This window comes from Bombus fervidus, chromosome 15, assembly GCF_041682495.2.
Source record: "Bombus fervidus isolate BK054 chromosome 15, iyBomFerv1, whole genome shotgun sequence".
Classification (NCBI taxonomy): Eukaryota; Metazoa; Arthropoda; class Insecta; order Hymenoptera; family Apidae; genus Bombus; species Bombus fervidus.
The window spans coordinates 3697374-3718620 of record NC_091531.1 but is presented as its reverse complement, the minus strand read 5'-3'; the positions used below and the strand labels follow the sequence as shown (position 1 = coordinate 3718620).

At 28.7% G+C, this 21247-nt stretch overlaps 3 protein-coding genes across 12 annotated transcripts; 2 read left to right on the top strand and 1 right to left on the bottom strand.

Moving 5' to 3' along the window:
* Positions 1-134: 134 nt before the first annotated feature.
* On the bottom strand, positions 135-2248 carry Dcps (Decapping enzyme, scavenger). Its single transcript, XM_072018657.1, has 5 exons — positions 2109-2248; positions 1405-2026; positions 1182-1327; positions 697-1033; positions 135-504 (listed from the first exon to the last, which is right to left on the bottom strand). Exons 2-5 carry the CDS (start codon positions 1757-1759, stop codon positions 323-325), a joined length of 1020 nt encoding a protein of 339 aa, XP_071874758.1. The 5' UTR covers positions 1760-2026; positions 2109-2248; the 3' UTR covers positions 135-322.
* Positions 2236-15701, top strand: Ugp (UDP-glucose pyrophosphorylase). Of its 6 annotated transcripts, none has more exons than XM_072018641.1 (11): positions 2236-2375; positions 13084-13346; positions 13422-13630; positions 13778-13960; positions 14073-14278; positions 14365-14440; positions 14535-14681; positions 14756-14894; positions 14959-15096; positions 15180-15346; positions 15431-15701. In XM_072018641.1, the coding sequence occupies exons 2-11, from the start codon at positions 13283-13285 to the stop codon at positions 15641-15643; spliced, it is 1542 nt and encodes a 513-aa protein (XP_071874742.1). In that variant the 5' UTR covers positions 2236-2375; positions 13084-13282; the 3' UTR covers positions 15644-15701. The 6 variants fall into 6 exon arrangements, with proteins under 6 accessions (XP_071874742.1, XP_071874744.1, XP_071874745.1 ...); XM_072018642.1 differs by lacking the exon at positions 2236-2375 and adding an exon at positions 6868-7078 and having other exon boundaries at positions 13131-13346; XM_072018639.1 differs by lacking the exon at positions 2236-2375 and adding an exon at positions 6868-7078.
* A 360-nt stretch (positions 15702-16061) lies between these two features.
* LOC139995295 (uncharacterized) lies at positions 16062-21235 on the top strand. 5 transcript variants are annotated; one of them, XM_072018638.1, is made up of 11 exons: positions 16062-16383; positions 18009-18198; positions 18293-18351; positions 18413-18596; positions 18813-18985; positions 19309-19389; positions 19470-19738; positions 20214-20312; positions 20389-20493; positions 20627-20733; positions 20790-20941. In XM_072018638.1, exons 2-11 carry the CDS (start codon positions 18022-18024, stop codon positions 20799-20801), a joined length of 1266 nt encoding a protein of 421 aa, XP_071874739.1. In that variant the 5' UTR covers positions 16062-16383; positions 18009-18021; the 3' UTR covers positions 20802-20941. The 5 variants fall into 5 exon arrangements, with proteins under 5 accessions (XP_071874739.1, XP_071874738.1, XP_071874735.1 ...); XM_072018634.1 differs by adding an exon at positions 17439-17494 and having other exon boundaries at positions 16064-16383; positions 20627-21235; XM_072018637.1 differs by having other exon boundaries at positions 20247-20312; positions 20627-21235.
* Positions 21236-21247: the final 12 nt, after the last annotated feature.

The window sequence follows — 21247 nt, the reverse complement described above, 5'->3', positions numbered from 1 at the left end:
ATATTTAAAATATTCTAAATCTTACAGTCTTATTTGTATACTATCTTTTTTCAAAGAGACTATGTCAATTCAATAAGAATTCATTCCAGATACACTCTTTTTTAATTAGAAATTTTCAAATGAAAAGCGATTCATATGATTCTTATATAAAATGTTTATTAATTATAAAGCATATTAAATTGAATTTATAATAATTTAAAATTATAAAATTACACTTGTAAATGATATTAATTTGATTTGTAAAATGTTGATACATTTTTTCATACACAGTTTATAAAACAATTACAATCACTTTAATACATAATTATTCTTGTCCTATTTTTCAATCTTCAGTAGTTTTAGATTTAGATACTTCATTTATAACTCCTTCTTTTACAAATTTAGTGTACAGAGGATCTCCTTCAGCAACAGCATATGACAGTACAGCCTTTGTATAATAATCTGACATTAATTCAATGTTTCTTATAATTGTAGATAGAAGATGTGCTTTCTCCACATATATACCTATGTAAGAAAAACATTTGAAAACCTGTGATACATTTGATTTTAAAACATAATATAAATTTGTAAAATAATTATACAAGATTGGAAGATTAATTATTTTTCTTATCTGTTACATTATTTATTATAAAACAAACTTATTTCATAGATGCAGGTACAGTAGCAAATCATAAAAATAAACCAAACTAAACTTACCTGGAGCTTCAAACATGAGATATGCAAAATGAACATGGAGATAATAATAGGATGGTTGATAATGTAAATATATTCTAAGTTGAGAAGCAGGTACATTAAACTTCTCAGCAATTGCAGCAGTTCCAGCTTTTCTTATATTCTTTAGTAGAGGAAGATGAGATGCATTCAACTCTCTAATACATTGAATCTTTTGAAATGGAAGTGCTATAAATTTTAATGTATTTGTTTGCCCATCCCATTTCAAATCATTTACTATTATAAACCCAGTCTTCTCATCTCTATCTTCATATACAATTTTATCTTGTTCTGCCTTATGTTCCAAAATATTATACACCCACTAAAAAAATACAAAAATTCAATCTAATAAATAAATCTTGTAGCAGTAAAAGCAAATTAAATTTTCATATATTTGGTATGAAAATCTATCGAATATTTGTTTGCTTTTTCCTGTATATTATACTTTTTCTATTTTTTTGTACACATACTTCTATAGAAAAACTGCTTGACTCTATATATGGAAGAGTAATTTTTTGATATAGTTCATAAGTTTCATCTATGATATGAAGATCTTTCCTCCGAAATTTTTCGATATGTTTTGCAGTTGCAGGATGTATTATCGTCGCATTTATACCTTAAATGATAGAAAAGTTTTCAAGAATCAAAGAAGAAGAAAAAGGAAAATGAGGTTATAAATTCACTATAGTCTACCATTATATTTTTTAACAGGATAACACTCATAATTCCCATAAATATTATTGTTATAAAGTTTATGTAAAACTGTATCTTTATTAAATAATTCTTTCAAAGCTGCTTCATCATCCGAAAAATTTTGTTTCTCCAATAAAATAACCGCCGAACCTTCATATCCCTTAAAAGCACCCTCTATACATATCTGTTTCCTTGTGCAATTATTTTGCAAAACTTTTTTTATATTAAATGTAGACGAGCAGAATTCTACGTCATGTATACTAGTGGCATTTTTGTATTCATTTTCTGTTTCTATTTTAATTTTTTTCGCTGGAGTACATTCATCCGCACTGGTATTAGAAGATATCTCAGCCATTGTTGACGTTTTCTTCAAACAGCCCTCAATGTTAATTTATAAATCACATAAAATTAATTAAAAAAACATTACATAAATAACATTTCCTCCGTTATTTTTTTTCCATAAAATTACATTACCTTTTCTGGTGTAGTTTATCACTGACTGTTGATTATTAAGTTAAGCAATATTCTTAGGTTATACGCATAACCTATGTATATACATATATATAGGTTAGTATACATATACAAGTGTACAATCTATATAAGAATGAGAATCATCTAATTCCTATCAACACAATGATTGCTATTTTAATGTATTTATATATATTACAGCAATGAATAGTTGATTATATCGCAGATATACATACATATATATAATTTACATATATGCAGATTTAATTCGCCAATGGCATGTGTATGCACTGTACGTTGTCTGATAGTTTACCGGATCCATAGATTGAGTACAACTGCTACATATATAGGTGCATATAAAATCTAAACACGGTGGCCGAGATCCAAAGTGGAGACTTTATCTTTTGGTAACCTTTGCAAGATTACTGAAGACGAGCACCAGGAAACAGCTTCTGCGTGGACTAAGGAGGTTAATAACGATGCTACAAGTAGATGACAGAAAGGTAAAAAATCTATTCGTTTCCTTCCCCACCCCATTTTTATCCTGAAACATTGATTCACTATAAATATTCGTAGTTTTATATTATAGAATTTTTATTTAGAATTTAATGTTAATTCACAACATACTCATATGTTTCTTTACCTTTTAAATGTTTTCAAATTGTCAAATAATAATCGATGCATTTTTGTAATAACATCTTAATTTTGTATATACACAGAAATCTTACCCTTTTTATACGTTGAGGTTATGTGTATTTTTTCTGCGATCATTATGCCTTATTATTTATTTCATATGATCAATTATTTTGCTTTTTGTTTATGCGTGATTTTAATTGGATTATTTCATTTAAGACATGTCGAACGCATAATATCTTTGAATAAATTTCCTTGTCATTATATTATGGATGGTAAAATAAAAATAGATATGTGAATATGAAACGTCAAGATCGTAAATATAAAAGCAAATTATAGGCGTTTTGTATAATATATAGGTGTATATTATTTCAAGAACAGAAGGTTATCTGTAGGCCGTAGCTGTCATAAGAGTACTGTAACGAAGTCTAAAACTTATAGTAACGAATTAAGCAAATATTGCTTATTATTAATTTCAATGGTATAAGGTTATACAGTATAACAATTATTTATTATTACTACACTGCGGATTTTTATGCGAATTGATATTTTTTAAAATATTAAAATTGCAGTTTACCAATTTGATACTATATATTTAAAGATTTATTTTGATTTTTACTTCGTATATTTATTTTACAATAAATATTTCAAAAATCGTATGAAAACAATAATTACATTGAAATATTATGGTCAGGTTTATTTATTCATTCATTCATTCATGTTGCCAAGTAATTTGTAAAATAAAAATTTCGTTTGCTTATTACGTTAATATAAAAATATTTGTTTCATGTCACAAGAGTACGTGGCATACTATGATAGGAAGTATGACAATATGATACAAAAGTAATATTTTTAGAAAATTTAGAAAATTTCTTCAACATCGGTTATTTTTAATCGCGCGGAGCTTTATCCTTTTTTATGATCATACTCTTTCAATCTACATGCCTAGAAACTCGTTTATCCGAACAAATGGGAGGATGAAGTAGTTCGGATAACCAAACAGTTCCTATAATAGACGTTTACACGCATGTATAGTATTCGTTATAAGAATAAGTCTTATGTATTACGAAATTACACTCAATCGTAGTTCGGGTAATAGAGGCTCACAAATAAACAATTATCGACGTGAGAAGACGATGAAACATTAAACAATTATATTAAAAAAGTAAACACAAGGAAGAACATAATATGAAATATAAATTCCATAATATAATTATAATAAATCGGAAGTAAAAAGTTTATTTCAGAGAATGTTGTATAAAAATAGATTTTGGTTCGTTTCAATTATTATATAGAAAACATTGTAATATTCAATATTAAATTACGATATTAAAATTGGTTTCATTTAGAAAACACGTGTTTTTAATATTGCTCTCAATTATTGCAGTAGTGAGACTATTTGGCAGTTTTCCTACGTATAAAACACCTCATCTCGACTACGGGTAAACATTAGTATATATTCTTCCTTGTAAGACATTCATGACGCAAGAGGCTTACTTACGATAAATATATCGTATATAAAATTTCGTCTGTTATTTTATATGCATATAAATTGTAAGGAAATGTATCAAAACAATTTTGTTTGTCTGCAAAAAATTTATTTATTATGAAAGTTAGTTATTATTCATCAAATTCTTTTAAATATTGGCTGAGTCGCATCAACTTTGGTTATTAACAACTTATTAACTTATTATAACAATTATGTGTTAAATTCATTTATTATAAAAATTATTCATACATTATTTATTAAAATTAACATTCCTAAAATTTCAATATTATCGGTTTTTTTTCATGTTATCAATTATTACATACATACATGTATATACATGTATATTTTTTCTGAGGCCACGACTTACAACTATTAGAAGGTAGGGGCGAATCAACGATTCGTACTCATAACACACTATCTTCAGATAATCTTACCGAAGGATTGTCGAGTCAATTCGAGTAATTTTTTTCCGAAAGAATAACAGATAGATTCGCGTATATTTCCGACTATACATTTTCGACATTTTTCAATCCTAAACACTGATAACCTTCTGATTCGCTCACTGTGATTAATTTTTTTTTTACAAAGTTTCGTTTCAAACCGACGGGAGATTCACGAGTCAAGATTTATCTCATTGAATGATAACCTTCAGGGTGGCTACAAGCGGGTGGATTGAATGGCCAACTGGCGAGAAATTTTAGTAAGTCGCTTTGTGTAAATGCAAATTTCGTTGACTAGCTTAATCGACTGTCGATTAAAGATCGAATGGCAAGTAAACTTGCGTGTGCGAACGCAAATTTTAGTTGTGTAGTTGTTAGTAAAATGTAGTTGTGTTCAATATCAATCACTGAATCCAACTTAATAAATTTTCTGGTCGATTAGAGTTCTTTACCTGATACCTTTTGCCAGTCAACCATTTAGTCGACCGTCGATTAAGCTACTCGACTAAATTTGCATTTACACAAAGCGACTTACTAAAATTTTTCACCAGTCGACTAAATTAGTATTCGAGTTTTAATATTTTAACTACTACTAGTTTAAAAGACGTAAAGTTTATACTAATTAAAAATTTAATATGTTGGAATATAATATATAGTTCCAATAAAAATAACGTGATGCAACAAGCACGCAATTGAAAGAATTACTAATTCCTCGTGTATATTATATAATACACGAGTATAAAAAGTCAAGTTGTTTCATTACTTCGCAATTCTCGTGCGTATACTTATGCAATATTTTACATGCGTACTGTATTTGTCGTATCTATTGTATTGACTTAGATATGTCTATTATTCTATCAAAAAGATGATTGAAAAGTAATCTTATTGTTTCGCAATTGTTCAGATATCTATCGCTTTGTAAACATCGCAAAAAAATTCCACATATCTGGATTAAATTGCGTCCATAGAACGAAATAGAATGCAAAAAGTATAGCAAAGTTCAAATCTATGTCATCGTTGAGAGTGTTCAAATTATTCCATTGCTCATTAAAATGGTGGCGCTTACGTCGCCAACCACTACGCGTATTTTCCTATTTGCTATCATTTGCACTTTCGCAGTATATATATATAAATCGAGAAAGAACTTTGAATAATGTTTTATTGGGATAAGGAGCACAAACACGCGGCCAGATAAGAAATTCTAATGTTGTGATGCTATTACACGACCTCGTCAGCGATCACAAATCACTTGATATCGAGTCGATTATACTGCCACAGTTGCAGAGTCACGTTGATTGGTCCAATTATGATAAAATTCATGGCCAGAGGACAACTCGATAACAGTTTCAAAAGACATGTCTTTGGTCGTCGCGCATGTAGTGGCTTACTTAGAAGGAAAACTTTGATATATATATCGTACGTGTTATATAAAACATTTTGGTATTGTATTAGTATTGTAATGAGACACGACTGTTACAATTGTATTGGTTGAATTTGAAGCCAATTTGAAAACGTATAAAGAAGTCTCAAGATACTTTTTACAAACATATAGTAAAAGAGAAAAGTATTCGTACAGTTAGAATATAGAAATAAAGGAAAAACGTTCTCTTCAATGCATTATTAAATATATGCAAATATACATAACTATATATTATACACAGACACCTACATATATTGTAAATAAGATAAAAGTTAATTATGTATACTTATACATAAAAGTTAGTCATATTATTTGGTAAGTCATAACGAGACTAGATTCACGTCATGGTAATATAATATTTTGTCGAGACAAAATTCGTATAGTAGTATTAATCAATGCCCATGTTGTAAATAATATTCTATAGGCTTCCCTCTTTAACAGATAAGTACTTATAATGAAGTGGGAATAGATAGTACTAACGATAAGTATTTCCTATTTTTTGTCATGATGGAATGTTACCATACATGAATCTTATTTCATTATAAGTTATCAAACAGTGTATTATATGTTAATGTTTGTTTGTATACGTTTATGTACCACCATAAGCGTCCGTAGGTATATATGTAATATACAGTTTCATAAATTTAGATATATTCAATAATATGGAAAGTATTGCTTTCTTTATTTCTACGTCTCCGCCATATTATTTTTATATATCATTAATATTTTTCCTTTCTGCTGTTCAATCTACTAAAACAGTTTAGTCTCACGGTTTAATCTTAAAACGCTAAGCGTTAAATCAATGGTTGTCATTGGTTAATTCTATGATTTACAACCTGGTTATATCTCGGCTGTATCGTTTAATAAATGCTTACGACCTGGCTATACGGCGATTCACTTGTTAAAAATGATGTCCGAAGCCATAGCAAACGTGCTTCCTATCGAGATACGACGATTTATACCACGATGACAACACGTCGACGCTCCTCGAAGATACATTGACTCGGGCGCTCGTGTCGCGTTCAGTCAGGTTTCGCTCGTTCGAGGATCGAAAAGCTCGGTCCGCATGCGTCACACGTAGCCCCGACGAGAATTTAAACAATTGTTCGCACGTTTTTTTACACGAGTGGAAAATTGACGCGCGCGCAAACGCTCTCGCTCTTCTCATTGAGCTTTGAGAGAGATATACAGATATATTATATGTGAATGGTATACTTGTTGAATGTAAGTGATTGTGTACCCGGAGAAAAGAAACAGAGGGTGTTGTTTTCCATGGTTTTGCTAGGATTTTGCGATTTCTCTTCAAAATCAGTGATAACGATTCACCAGTTCATCGCTCGTTACAAAACGCGACTATACCATACAAATGCGACAAAGTTAATCATAATACCGAATACAAGAACGTTGTCAGTGTATTTACGCGAGTTTTGCATAAACGTACGAATAAATTCGTACGTTCTTTTCTTCGTACCTGTTGGAAATTTCGGTTTCATGGTTTTGAAATAGTCGTTATGACTTTTGCGAGTCAATGCTGACTGTGTTAATAGAACTTGTATTCTGTCGGAAACCTGTATGTAACACGATCTTTATTTTTATCTCTGGGATTACATTTTTCTAACTAGCACGTTTGTTCAAATATTACATAGATATTAAGTAGATAATAAAGTTGTTTATTATATCTCTCTATTTTGTGTAAAAGTATTATTAACTGTTTATTAATTTGTATAAATAGCTAGTTTATCTATATTTTGAAAAATAATTCTCGTTGAAGAGTTACAAAAATTTCTTTTATTAGCCTATATTTAAGTAGTATGAAAATTACTGTCTTCTTATAATCGTTTCCTGAATTATCGTGACTTTATATAAGTAAAAACAACCTTTTCGAATGATTTTAAATATTTGTCTAGCTTTTCCTTTCTAAACCTTTTATGTAATAATTAAATTTATAACCATATCCCTATTATAACAATTAAACTTAGAAAAAGAAAAGAAGAAAAATAAAAATATCATAGATAGTTTTATAAAAATATTGCTAAGTATAGAAAATATCCAATTTGATAATTCCTATTTAACAAACTTGAACAAACTTTAACTTGAACAAACAGTGATGTTCATTTAGTAATTTTCTCAAAATTTACTTTCGACACTGACATCATTCTCGTATTCAACATATACAATTCGTTCCACTTATCTACTATATTGCATCACACAAACAAATCGTTATGTCTACTGCGTTCAATGAAATATAAGTCGCGTTTTACGTCCGCCCGATCTTTTATGTATTTTGTATTTATGTTTTGTACACAATACAAGTTGGTAAATTTAAATACATGTAAACTTTCCATTCATTCTCATGTAACTTCTAAAATTCTCTATTATCTGTCCGAAGGGTGGTTTTTTGTATTGCTTCTAGAAAAACACATTGTCACACTCAGTAGATAACGATAATCAAACGAATCTATCATCGATAATGTCAATTCAAGCCGCGATTAGATTGAGTGCAATCGTTGTTTATAAATGCTTTGTCATATGCGCACTGTTATCTAAGATCTAGCAATTGCATCTTAACACAATACGATTAAAATATGTTCGGTATGTTACATCATGAGTGTTGGTATCTCGAGTTTGCTTTAAAGCAGTGTTATTAAAAGGGATCAACAGAAATGCACTCGTCACGGGTATTACGCTAGTGATAATTCTTAATGCATGTCATGATCCCCCTTTTTACCCCCTATCATTTTTGCATATAATTTCAGAATGTTCTACACGAATGGAAATTAATATTACTTACTACTTTTTTTATGTCTCATAATTTATGAATACGTGATAAACAGACTGCAGATAGTTATGCAATTTTCTATTTTTATGAACGAAATTAATGGAATGAAATCTAGATAGAAATTTGTTTCATATACTATATACAATAATAGGTGCTTTACTTTGGATATCATAATATTATTATATGCTATATGTATCCTTGTATCTTTAACAAAAATACATAAAAGATTCGGAGATTATTAATTACAGATTTATGATTTATTAATATTTTCATTTATTTCATTAACGAATTCATTACATTATATGTATATATATATATATCACATTTATATATCATATATATAAACTTTTGAAGATTTCTGAAACTATAAGCATAAATTATATAATATTTTTTTTTAAATTGTAAGTAATTGCAAAGGAAATAAGAATATAAAAAGTAAGATAATGCAGTTAAAATGAATAAAGTGAATTAATTAAATAAAATGCAATTTTTCATGCAATGAGATAACATTCTTTCATAAATAACGTTTTGTTTAAAGTTTTCTTTCCAAAGAAATTGTAGAAGATAATGTATCGTTTCAGCATTGTCACAATCATCCCTTTAAATACTTGAATAGTCCTTTGTTACGAAGAGGGAATAATCACTCTTTTTCATGTTTCTTATCTATCTCAGAAATAAAAATTACGAAGGAGCAGTGAATGCAAAGACCAATTCATATATTCGCTACGATCGAATAATATTCGTTGTCGTTCGTTGAACGAACTTTTCGTTCCTTCCTCGATAATACGATATTACCTCGTAAGTTAGTAGGTGATAAATTTGAATAGAAAAAGCTAAAAAAATATAAAAATTATTAATTTAATTGTGTAACGATTCGACACAATCGTGAAGAACCTATTCATACGAAGAAGCATATGAAAGTATCTCATTTCCATAAAAAGTGAAGTCGACTTGCGATTTCTAAGTGACATTATGTATTTTTCTTTTCACATGTCTCTTTGAATTGATCACTCGTATAATTCAAGAGCGTGAAAAGGAATGTATACGTTGTTATTTAAAAGGTGAATTTCGTTATCTATGGAAGAACGTACTTTCAGAAGCTCTTTTCACACTAAGAGATCAAAAAAACTACTTCAAGAATTTTTTATTTACTCTTGGAATCTAAAAAATACATACAATTGCTAAAAATTGCTACGTAACAAATATGCACGACGTAAAATCTTACTATAAGATGTCATGAAGAATTTTTCTCGCTTTTGCACCGATTATTTAAATATTGATTATACAGATATGTATTTCGCAACTTAGCTTGAATATTACGTTTAAAAATGCTCCTTTTATCTATACAATAGAATTCTACAAATAATTCAAAAATACAAGAAGTCGAAAATTTATAAAAATTGTCTATTATCACATTTGTTACTGAAATTGATCATAATTATTTATTGGTATGATTTATCAAGGGTGTTTAATGTTGAAGATAGAGTGACAGAAGATACTAATAAATAACATAAAATTGATTTCTCACAATTTGATATTCTAACGTAATTTTTATATTTATCTACAATTACTTTCAAGTTTCAGTTATTACATTATACTTGACATATTTGATTAGAATGCAACCATTTACATACTTTGAGAGTTCAGCACGAATAATCCAAATACCATGTAATTCATCCAGATTATATTTCATTCCTTGAATTTTAATGTCGTTAGTCAAAATTTATGAGACTGAATGTTCGAATTAAAAAAGAATAATATTTTACACAATATAAAAAGTCGATAATTGCATTGAACTTTTAACACTTTAATCTTTTCTTCATACTTTTTTTTTTGTTTGACGATTGACGATAAATCGGCGAATATTTATCTAATGAATTTTATCGGATGACTCTTAAGGTTTTTTAAAAAATGAATGTGACTAATACCATTATCTTACTTCTGTTCATTTTACTTACAGAAAATATCTAATTCTGATATTATTTATTACTTAGTTTAACCAGTCCGATAATTATTCGGTTTCAATTGCTAAAACGATGTATTTTTTTACAATTATACAGAGACAATTAAAAACAAAATACAATAATTATTAAATAATAATAATAATTAAAAGGTATGTTTATCTCAAGTTAGATAGGAAAAAAAATTATGTGTTTACGTAAAACAAGAACTCGTTAAATTCAACTGAAACCTTGTCTTGCGATCTGACGATAATCTCTTTGAAATTAGTCTTTCCTCAGAGCAAAGACAATATTCACGTAGTTTAAGGTGACAGCTTCGAGTGATTTTTGCATGTCGATAATGATTTTGATAAAAGTAGCTTAAGATAATATCAATGTGCGCAGTTACATGTCTTTCGTATTGGTTTTATCAAGGAATTAATATTTATAAAATTCATTTATTCATTTGCAAATGTATTACTGCATGTGGAAAATTACTTACGATAATTTTATTTATAGCTTTGTCCTTGCAATTAACAGTTACACACTGCGACAAAACTACAAGACATACACGAAAATTGAGAAAAATTATATTTAACTCAGGAATCTTCTTCTTTCATTTGTAATACTATCGTTTACAATATAGAAACATATCTATTGTTCAGTGCTATGAAATACCGAAGGCTGTCATTCCAAGAATTTGCATAATCAACATAAACATATTTTCTTTGCGAAAGTAATGGGTTATTCGTGTAATTTTCATTTTGTGTTACTGGATGTGTTATATATGAAAAATGCTAGTCCTTATGTTAAATATACAGTAAGATGCCTCGTGGAGGCAAATTAATGAGTAGCTTGTAAAAGGAAAAGTTTTCATTGGCAAAAGTACCGCGCATATTAAACTAGCCGCCTTACTTTACGTAACTATCTAAAGGATACGAAAAGGTACTCGAAAAAGCATCCCTGTGGACGCCCAAAAGCTACAATTACTCGAGAAAGACGTGCTGTTAGCTGATTTTGATAAGTATACTCGTCATGAAAAAATAGCAATATTTTATGTTACAATGGACTCTGTCGGTAATAAAATTAAGAAATCAAACAGTCATTTCATTACAACTTAATTCTATATTGTAGCAAACACATACTCTGTGTTTGACGAGCGTACTCGTCATCGCTTACTTTTCGCAACACATTTTCGGTACACACTTCTCAAAGAGGTCGCAACAACTAACTTACTTGTTAAGGGTGACATTGAATTCAGCTTTCATAACACGACAAATTGCAACAGAAGACGTAGTCGATACAAGTATAAGGAATGTACAATGAATAATTAAAGGAGTAAGCCACTTGAACCGGCTGAAACTTCCGAAGACACCGCTATAAAAGCACGATTTGATTTCGCGGAGAGAAAAGTGAAATAAAACATGAAGGGAAGTAATATTTTCAGACAAACGCTTTAATTTAGAATGGTTCTAATGGCTTTCATTATTTTTTATGACTTCAGAAAGGAGAGACTCGTTAAACAGAAAAGACAAATGGGTGGAGAGGGTGTTACGGTGTAGATAACTATAGATTACGCTGGTAAAAGCAATATCGAGTTTGTTTCCGATAAAATGAAGAGTAAACTATATATGTTTAAACAATATGTTTAAATGCTGTTAATTAAATATGCTTATGAAATAGTTACACAAAATTTCATTTCTCGATACGATAATTTATGCGAAGTACGTTAAAAATTTTCTGGAAACAGAAAATATCGAACTATTATTATGGTTTCTCAAATCTGAACATTGTTAAAAACTGCTAGTTTTTTGCGCGACAAGTTTATGCACATGACAGACAATTCAATACTATAAAAGAGTTAAACAACTGTATTTTAGATGAATAGGAATCATTGTATCAAAATAACACAAATTTATACAAAGTATAAATTGTATAATATTGTATAAAGTTTATACAATAGTTATACACAATTTCATGAATTATTACTAAAGAAAATGATCGAAATTCCTATTTATTTTATAAAAAAATTTCTTGTCTTATAGTTAGTCTTTCATTAAAAAATCTACAACTGTAAATAATCTCTATTTAAACTGAAATTGTTACAAATATTTTTATCAGGATACATATATCTGTTTACTGAAATATCTCGATTCTACTTTAACAATTCTACAAAATTATGTTTTTATATAGTAATATTCACCAAAATCATAGCTGTCTTGTAGTTTTGCCGCGGAGTGTATCAGTACAATCACGATAGTCTCATTACAATACTAATGAAATTTAAAAACGTTTCGTATAAGATTCATAATACATTCGCAGAAGGTTTCTATAAGTGTCCAAATATCTTCGTACCATTGTACATATCGAAAACTTGATTTATTCATCAAATATCAATTCATTTTCTCAAAAAGAAACTACGATCGAGAAACAAAATAATCATTGACGATGTCACGAAGAATGCGTAAACAGAAATATATTCAAACCATTAGAATCTTTGTTTGATTAAGGATCGTTTAAAGGGAACCAGGAAAATAGTACCTTCTTTCTCCATAAGGCTGCCTAACGAGTTGCTCCTTCTTAACAAGTTCTTTCGGTAACAATCTCGAACAAATCTAAACAAAAATAACATTCTAAAAAGAAAGAGACAATAAATAAAAAAGAAAAAAAGAAAACGGGAAAGAAAATATAAGGAACCGTCCATACGTCATGCACGATCTTACGAAATTGGATGGTGGCGATGGCAGGCCCAGCGTATTTTTCAAGAGACAAGGTATTTATCGCTCTGTTTTTCAAATATCCTGGTGAATAAATCCGCAGGCACGCGGTCATCAACGCAGTCCCTCAGATACACAGGCATTCCGCGAAAGGACCAAGAGGGATGCCCTGAACGAACTCCAACATGAGTTAGAGAAACTAGAGGAAAGCGCAACAGGGGAGGTCAAGGAGGAGGTCCATCGACAGTTCGACGGCTTCACTCACCTCTTCAAACGGTTTCTGCAGGAGGAAGGACCTTCGCTAGAATGGGATCGTATACAGAAGCTGCCCGACGATGCGGTAAATAATAGTTTTTCACTTAAAATTGCAAACGTAATTGAATATAGCGAATTACCTCGTCATTTTGTAACATTTTTTCTTGAAAAAGATATTGAAAAGGCAAGATAAATTTAATTATAATTAGAAAAAATTTAATTATATTTTTAGATAAGAGATTACAATTCCTTGCCAACTCCGGAAGGAGAAGAAATGAAGGCACTTTTAAGCAAGTTGATCGTTATAAAATTGAATGGTGGCTTGGGAACTAGTATGGGATGCCATGGTCCTAAATCTGTAATAGCAGTACGTAATGGGCTTACGTTCCTAGATCTGACTGTACAACAAATTGAGGTAAATATGGTATTATAAAATATATATGATTTAAAGTTATATGGAAATATTTAAAGAAAAGGAAATTTATCTTATCATTTATTATTTCTTTCTTCTTTTTTTTTTTTTGCAGTATTTGAACAGAACTTACAATGCAAATGTCCCGCTTATTTTGATGAATTCCTTCAATACGGATGATGATACACAACGAATTATTAGAAAATATAAAGGAATAGATGTTGATATTCATACGTTTAATCAAAGTTGTTATCCTCGTATAAATAGAGATTCTTTACTTCCGACTGCAAAACACTGTGATGTTAATGATGACATTGAAGCGTAAGATTAATATCAAACAATTTTTTGACACTTATTTATTAAATACACATATTTATTCATATATGGATACTTATACTCATTAATAGGTGGTATCCTCCTGGTCATGGAGACTTCTATGAAAGTTTCAGAAATTCAGGTTTATTAAAAAAATTTATAAAAGAGGTACATATGTATACATTATGATTTTTTAAATTAAGAATTATGTGACGCGCGTACAGTATTATTTATATTTAACAAATATTTTATCTCAATACAGGGACGTGAATATTGTTTCATTTCAAATATTGATAATCTAGGTGCCACCGTAGATTTCAAAATTTTGAAATTACTGTTAGACAAACGTGAAGCTTCGCCTCTTGAATTCGTTATGGAAGTTACTGATAAAACTCGAGCGGATGTTAAGGTAATATAATCTTTTCTTATAAATTGAAATGTTAAAATTTTTTAAAACAAGCATATTTTTATATATCTGTACAGGGTGGCACACTAATCAAATATGAGGATAAGCTACGCCTACTTGAAATTGCTCAGGTTCCAAAGGACCACGTAGATGATTTCAAATCTATAAAAACATTTAAGTTTTTCAATACAAATAATTTATGGATAAAACTCAGCGGTACTTATTTCTCTCTTCCAATTATACAATTCATAAATGTAATATTTATTTCTTATCTTGTTAGCTATTGAAAGGGTACTTGAGAAGAATTCCTTGAATATGGAGATTATTGTAAATAATAAGACCTTCTCGAATGGTTTAAATATTATCCAATTAGAAACAGCTGTTGGAGCTGCTATGAAATCATTTGAAGGGAGTATTGGTAAGAGGAAACCAAGATTGTATGTTCTGCGTGACCTTTTAAATTTTCTTGTTGGATGTACATATATATAAATCTGTAAATAGGTATAAACGTTCCACGCAGTAGATTCTTACCAGTGAAGAAGACTTCAGATTTAATGCTTGTTATGAGCAATTTGTATATTCTTCGCAATGGTTCATTAGTAATGAGTCCTCAACGAATGTTTCCTACAACACCTCTTATAAAATTGGGCGATAATCATTTTTCAAAGGTTACTGTTTCATTTCTATAATTATACATCACAGATATTTGATAACTGGAATATTTTGTAATTAATGTAAAATTTCCCGCATAGGTTAAAGAATTCCTTACTAGATTTCCAGCTATACCAGATTTATTGGAATTAGACCACCTTACAGTATCAGGTGATGTTACTTTTGGAAAAGGTGTAACTCTAAAAGGAACTGTTATAATTATTGCAAACCATGGAGAACGCATCGATCTTCCAGCAGGCACAATTTTAGAAAATAAGATAGTTTCTGGAAATTTACGTATTTTGAATCATTAAATAATATATAAAAAGAAAGTTTATCTGCTGCATAATATAAAAATCAAGAAAAAATGCATATAGTGTACATTTATTTAATATTACAGATGACGTATGTACAAAATTTATAAATTGAAAATAAATAGATATTATTTCAAAACTAGCAATTAAGAATATAGAGTAAAATTAAAAAATTGGTACATCTATATTTAATAAATTTTGAATTTTATTTTCTCTAAAACTAAGGGTTCTATGAACAATTGTTATTCTACATTTCCAATTTGTTTTTTCACGTACAATCGCCTTTTTGCCGATACTATATTATAAAAAAAGCCTTATACCCATTTTTAGCGCCAAAATATCAATCAAAAAGTGATTGTGAACTTTGGCGCCAAAATATCAATCAAGAAGTAATTGTGAACATTGGCGCTAGCTGTATCGAATTATAGATAAACGCTGTTGTGTGGAATAAACATGCATGTGAAAAAAATTCCATAACCTATAAGGTATTTCCGCGCGAAAGTTCATAGATCCTAAAGTGTTTGATATGAATCTATGCTTATCACTGTTATGTAACTAGTATATATACATATCGGTGATGCTTGTCCTCTGTTGCTCTTGTATTTTGAGCTCTAAGCTTGAATATCTGATACACATAACCTGGTTAGTTTTTCGCTTGAGTTGACTTCAGGAAGCGGTGGGGATAACAGATAACACAGTCAACACGGCCACATTCTAACAAGATACCACTGTATTTCCAGGTAGTATTGGCTATGCTTTTGAATAATTAATGTAATGTAGATTCCTATGATAACATATACGCGTGTTAAATAACAATGTTTAGCATGCAAATTGTATGTTATACTTTTGATGTTTCTAACAATTCAGTGATTATTCGTTATTGAATTTTTTATTTTCGAGATTAGTTTTTGCTAAATTTAATCCATTTCATTTGTTAAAAGTTATTTTAATGCATACAAATTTTTAAGTAACAGATTTATGTATTTATTATTTATTTATTTATTAATCAAATTTATGAATGTATTTCATTTATCTTAATGAGGAATCAGTCAAACATGCAACACTTTGTTTATAATAAAGTTTTGTACGCATGTTTAAGAAAGTAATATACATTTTTTTTAAATAATTATTTATATAAGTATTTTTTTGTTATTTTTAAATATATATAGCGAATTAAATGCGATAAAAAATTAACATAATATAGATATATTAATTTTTTTTCTAAATTTTTACGATATTTGTGAAATACTCTAAAATAATTTGATATATATTAGATATACTATTATGTAGGCTTGTTTATATAAAACTACTATGAGTTTCTCTCAGTAAAAAGAGAAAAATAATAATATTTATAACATTACATTTGTTGAGGTTTATATTATATTTATAGAATAAGAAATTTATTTATTTATTCCTATATTTCTACAATGTTAAAAATTTTACTTTAAAGAAGTGTTAAAAATAATATTTAAGCCTGTAAAATGTTATTCTATTTAAAATTTTTTATTCTAACCTTTAAATTCATTTTTATCAAGAGAACTTTAGTAATTTATTAAAATAGGGATGCAATAAAAACAAAAATGAAACAGCTTGTTATAATAACATAATTTCATAAATTCTTTGTCACTCCTTTTATTCTGACTGGAAGCAAATTGGTATAAATGAAATATTTTTTTAATTTTATTTGTAGTTATGCAAAAGCATTCAGATATTCAGGGAATGTATATCAAAACAAGAAAAATAATTCTAATTATTTCTATGTATAGAGTATAAAAAAATATCATGGCTTTCACAGATGGATACCTGCAGCGATGGAGATTTGAAAAATGAATCTTGGTCTTAAATTTCAAGGTTAAATTTTTATTTTATTCACATACGTTTGTTGTAAAAAGGAAATTATACAACAGTTAATTATGTCTACAAAACTATAAGTTAAGTTCTTGCACTAATGTTATTGCATAAATTAGCTCCTGTAAATAAATGTACTTGCTGTATGCTTTTAGTTAATTTATAGAAATGTATTATTATGATTTATGTTTTGTGGTTTGTATTATTATTCAACACTTATGGTCAGAAATATTAATTATTTGATCAATATTATTTTTGTATAATGTCTGCACATAGAACAATTTATCAAGTAATATTAATAAATATTACAAATTTTAAGCTTGTTTTTGTGAATTTTAAGGTTGAAATAAATGTAAAAATGACTGCTGAATACATTTGCACTGATTTAAATGCTTAGATTTAGCTATGAAAGCTGATGAATATTTTTGTTATGCTTTATACATTTTGTATATTAATTTCATCAAGAGAGATTTAATTTTTAGTTCAGTCTTCCTAATTAATTTTATAAATATTACAGGATATCCTGCTAAATGGAGCAGGTTAAGGAGAGACCAGAATTGCTTCATTGCAATCAGTCTCATAACATATTACAAGACTTAATGCTTAGAGATTTGGGATTTTTATATTACAATTGCTATAAAACTACAAAGCGTGCATTAGAATCAGCAGCTGAAATGAATTTAGTTGAAAAAAAGCATAATGAATTGGTAATTATAGAACTATTACTCTATAGAATTATATAACTATTACTCTTATAGAACTATTTAATATGATCTCATCTATTACTTTAATTCTTTTTAGGAATATGATCTGCCAGGATATCCTAAAGCAACGTTTTTAATGGTTTTCAGTCCTGATGGGTAAGGAACTAATTATTAAGCAATTTTTTATTGCAAATTAATTTATTCTATTAAATTTAAGCACTAAAATAGCATCAGCCCATGGAAATCACAGTGTTTATATTACTGATGTAGCAACTAGAAAAAACATTAAAATTCTTTCTGGTCATCCACGCACTCCATGGTGTATTGCATTTCATCCCTCTTCTAGTTACATATTAGCATCTGGTTGTCTTGGTGGTCAAGTACGGGTTTGGGATTTAAGGGTTAGTAACTTTACTTCACTATAAGAATAAACTATTGGACATCTGAAAGTCTTAATCATAAGAAAGATAATCTTGGGTCATAATGTCCAAATAATTTCTTTACTCCTACTTCAATTATTTGACTAGTCTTATTACTGGTATTTTTTGTATAAGAGTATTTACAAGTTATAAAATATTCTGTATACTATTTATTTACAACATATTTTATGGGAATAGGATGATAGCAAGGTTTGGAATGTGGAAAGTCAGACAGTTATAGCTTCTCTTGCCTTCCATCCATATGAAAAATTACTTGTTATAGCAACAAGTAATGAAATACACTTTTGGGATTGGAGTCAACCTGAACCCTTTGCAGTAATATCTACAAAGACTAGCATAGAAAAAGTAAGGTAAGTTATGGTACATTGTGTGTTATAAAGTAAATTGTAAACTATAAATTGTGATAAATATTAGATAAAGTAAATCAAATTTATATAAACTTGATATTTGTGAAAATTAGTTTCTTTTTATATTTTAAAAATATAATTTAAAAATATTTTCTATATTATTACTTCCTCTATTATTCCGCCTCCCTATATTAAAAAGTATATATTTCTGCAATATTTGTAGTGTGCCTATTATATAAAAACTACTGATCTATAATAATAAAATCTAAGATTTATGTTTATTTTATATTTGCTAGAATCAAACATAGTTATATTATATGTTTCAGATATGTAGCTTTTGACAATTTAGGAAGGAAATTAATCACAGGCATTGGAAATAATTATATAAGAGAATCAAGATTATTCAGGTATGTATGATATACATATCACTAGGTGTTCTTTAATATATTAGTAATCGAATTTTATTATTTTTTATTAAATTATGCAGATCCCGTTTAAGGCATGGGAGGACAACGCATGATAGTCAAGTACCAAGTAACAATCCCGAAAGAACTAATCAAAATGAAGCGATTCAATCGTTTAGAACCATGGGACCCGAACCTTCACACAGTACTCAATCGAATTTACGCGGTAGTGTATCAGTAGATAATGATGAAAGCTCCATACTACAATATATCTATAATTCAAGGCGGCGAACAGGAAGAGGAAGAGGGCAGTTGAGTCTTCCACATGATGATGACGAAAGACCTTCTTCGGGTAAGTAATGATACAAAAAATTTAGAGTTCCAATTAGAATTTTCTTTGTGACTTAGGAATTATGGTATGTTATTTATAAGACTAATTAGAACAAAACATATTTGAATACTTACTTATTGTTAAGAAATTTTGGAAAATATTGCTGAGGAAATAATTTGTACACAATGTGTCTTTTAGAAGATTTTAATTCAAAATTTCTGTAAAAATATTTTAGGTATAAAAACATACTTCTAAGTAAAAATAGTTTTGAGAATTATTCCCTTATTATTTTAGTCTTAATGCTAAAAAAATAAAATGAGTTTATACGTTTATCAGACAAAAAATGTTTTTTATTGTCATCTAATATGTATCTGCTATTTAATTAATCTGAGGCACCTTATACTTTTACATGCACCTTCAGACAGTGATTATGGGTTTCGTTATATAAAAACAGAACTAATAGGATTTATATGCAATGAAATATTAAATTTTTTAGAAGATGTCTCAGCAGTAGTGTTAAACTTCTCAGGAATCTCCAGTTATCGTGTACAAGCATGGGACTTCTCTAAGGGGGAAATACCTGATATTACAAACTGTAAATATTATTATCACTATTATGTTCCATATTTGAAGTAGAGTAATTTATTCATAAAGTACTTCTTATATTATAGCTGAAAAAAATATTGTTATACACAAGTGCAAAATACGTAATGACGCTAGCATAAATATTTCCTCGGACGGAAAATTATTGGCAACATGCTTTATGGGAGCTGCAGGTGAGCAACTTTTTAAAATTAATGTATGAATGCATTATGTGTATAGTATTTGTATAATTTCAAATAATATTATTTTGATATTATAACATATATTTATATCATATATTACAGTCTTATGCAATGTTATTTTTAGGAGTTTACAGTTTACAATGGGAAACGTTAGGAGAAGAAATTTATTGGGCGGAAGTATATAATTCTGTGATTTCTGTATCAATTTCGCCGACACAGGAGCATCTTTTAGTAGGTCTAGCAAGGAGTGGTATTGGAAACGAATATACTATGGCTATTATTTACAGACTAACACATAAACAATCTGAAAATAACACACCACGTATGCAAGACTTGGACTTTAATAATCTAGCGAAATATTTACATTTCATGAGTAAAAGGAACACTATGTTGTGGGTTAGAGATTTACTACAAAATAATCAATCAACTGGAGGACATACAAGCATAAATTGTATCAGGTGGGCACCACAACCTGGCCAAGGTTTAGTTTATGCTACTAACACTGGCCGATTAGCTATTCTTCATTAATATAATTATAATGCTATTGTAAAAATAGAAATTCGACGCCGTATCAATACAATTATTTTATCGAAAAACAATTGTGTACGAAGACAGAAGTTTATTGTTACATGTCTTTCACGGGATATATTATCAGAAACGTAATAAAACTTACTATTAAGTCGTCAATATTATACATTTCGACAAGCAGTTTAATACAATGCTGTAATTTAAATATCACTTTTAT

Coding starts and splice junctions, on each gene's coding strand:
- LOC139995295 (XM_072018634.1), top strand. CDS start 18,022: ATGGAGCAGGTTAAGGAGAGACCAGAATTGCTTCATTGCAATCAGTCT. Junction 19,739..20,213: donor TGACGAAAGACCTTCTTCGG/GTAAGTAATGAT, acceptor TAAATTTTTTAG/AAGATGTCTCAGCAGTAGTG. Junction 20,313..20,388: donor AATACCTGATATTACAAACT/GTAAATATTATT, acceptor CTTATATTATAG/CTGAAAAAAATATTGTTATA.
- Dcps (XM_072018657.1), bottom strand. CDS start 1,759: ATGGCTGAGATATCTTCTAATACCAGTGCGGATGAATGTACTCCAGCG. Junction 1,034..1,181: donor CAAGCAGTTTTTCTATAGAA/GTATGTGTACAA, acceptor GTATTTTTTTAG/TGGGTGTATAATATTTTGGA. Junction 505..696: donor TCTCATGTTTGAAGCTCCAG/GTAAGTTTAGTT, acceptor TTTCTTACATAG/GTATATATGTGGAGAAAGCA.
- Ugp (XM_072018641.1), top strand. CDS start 13,283: ATGCACGATCTTACGAAATTGGATGGTGGCGATGGCAGGCCCAGCGTA. Junction 13,347..13,421: donor CGTATTTTTCAAGAGACAAG/GTATTTATCGCT, acceptor GCAGTCCCTCAG/ATACACAGGCATTCCGCGAA. Junction 14,895..14,958: donor TTTATGGATAAAACTCAGCG/GTACTTATTTCT, acceptor TTATCTTGTTAG/CTATTGAAAGGGTACTTGAG.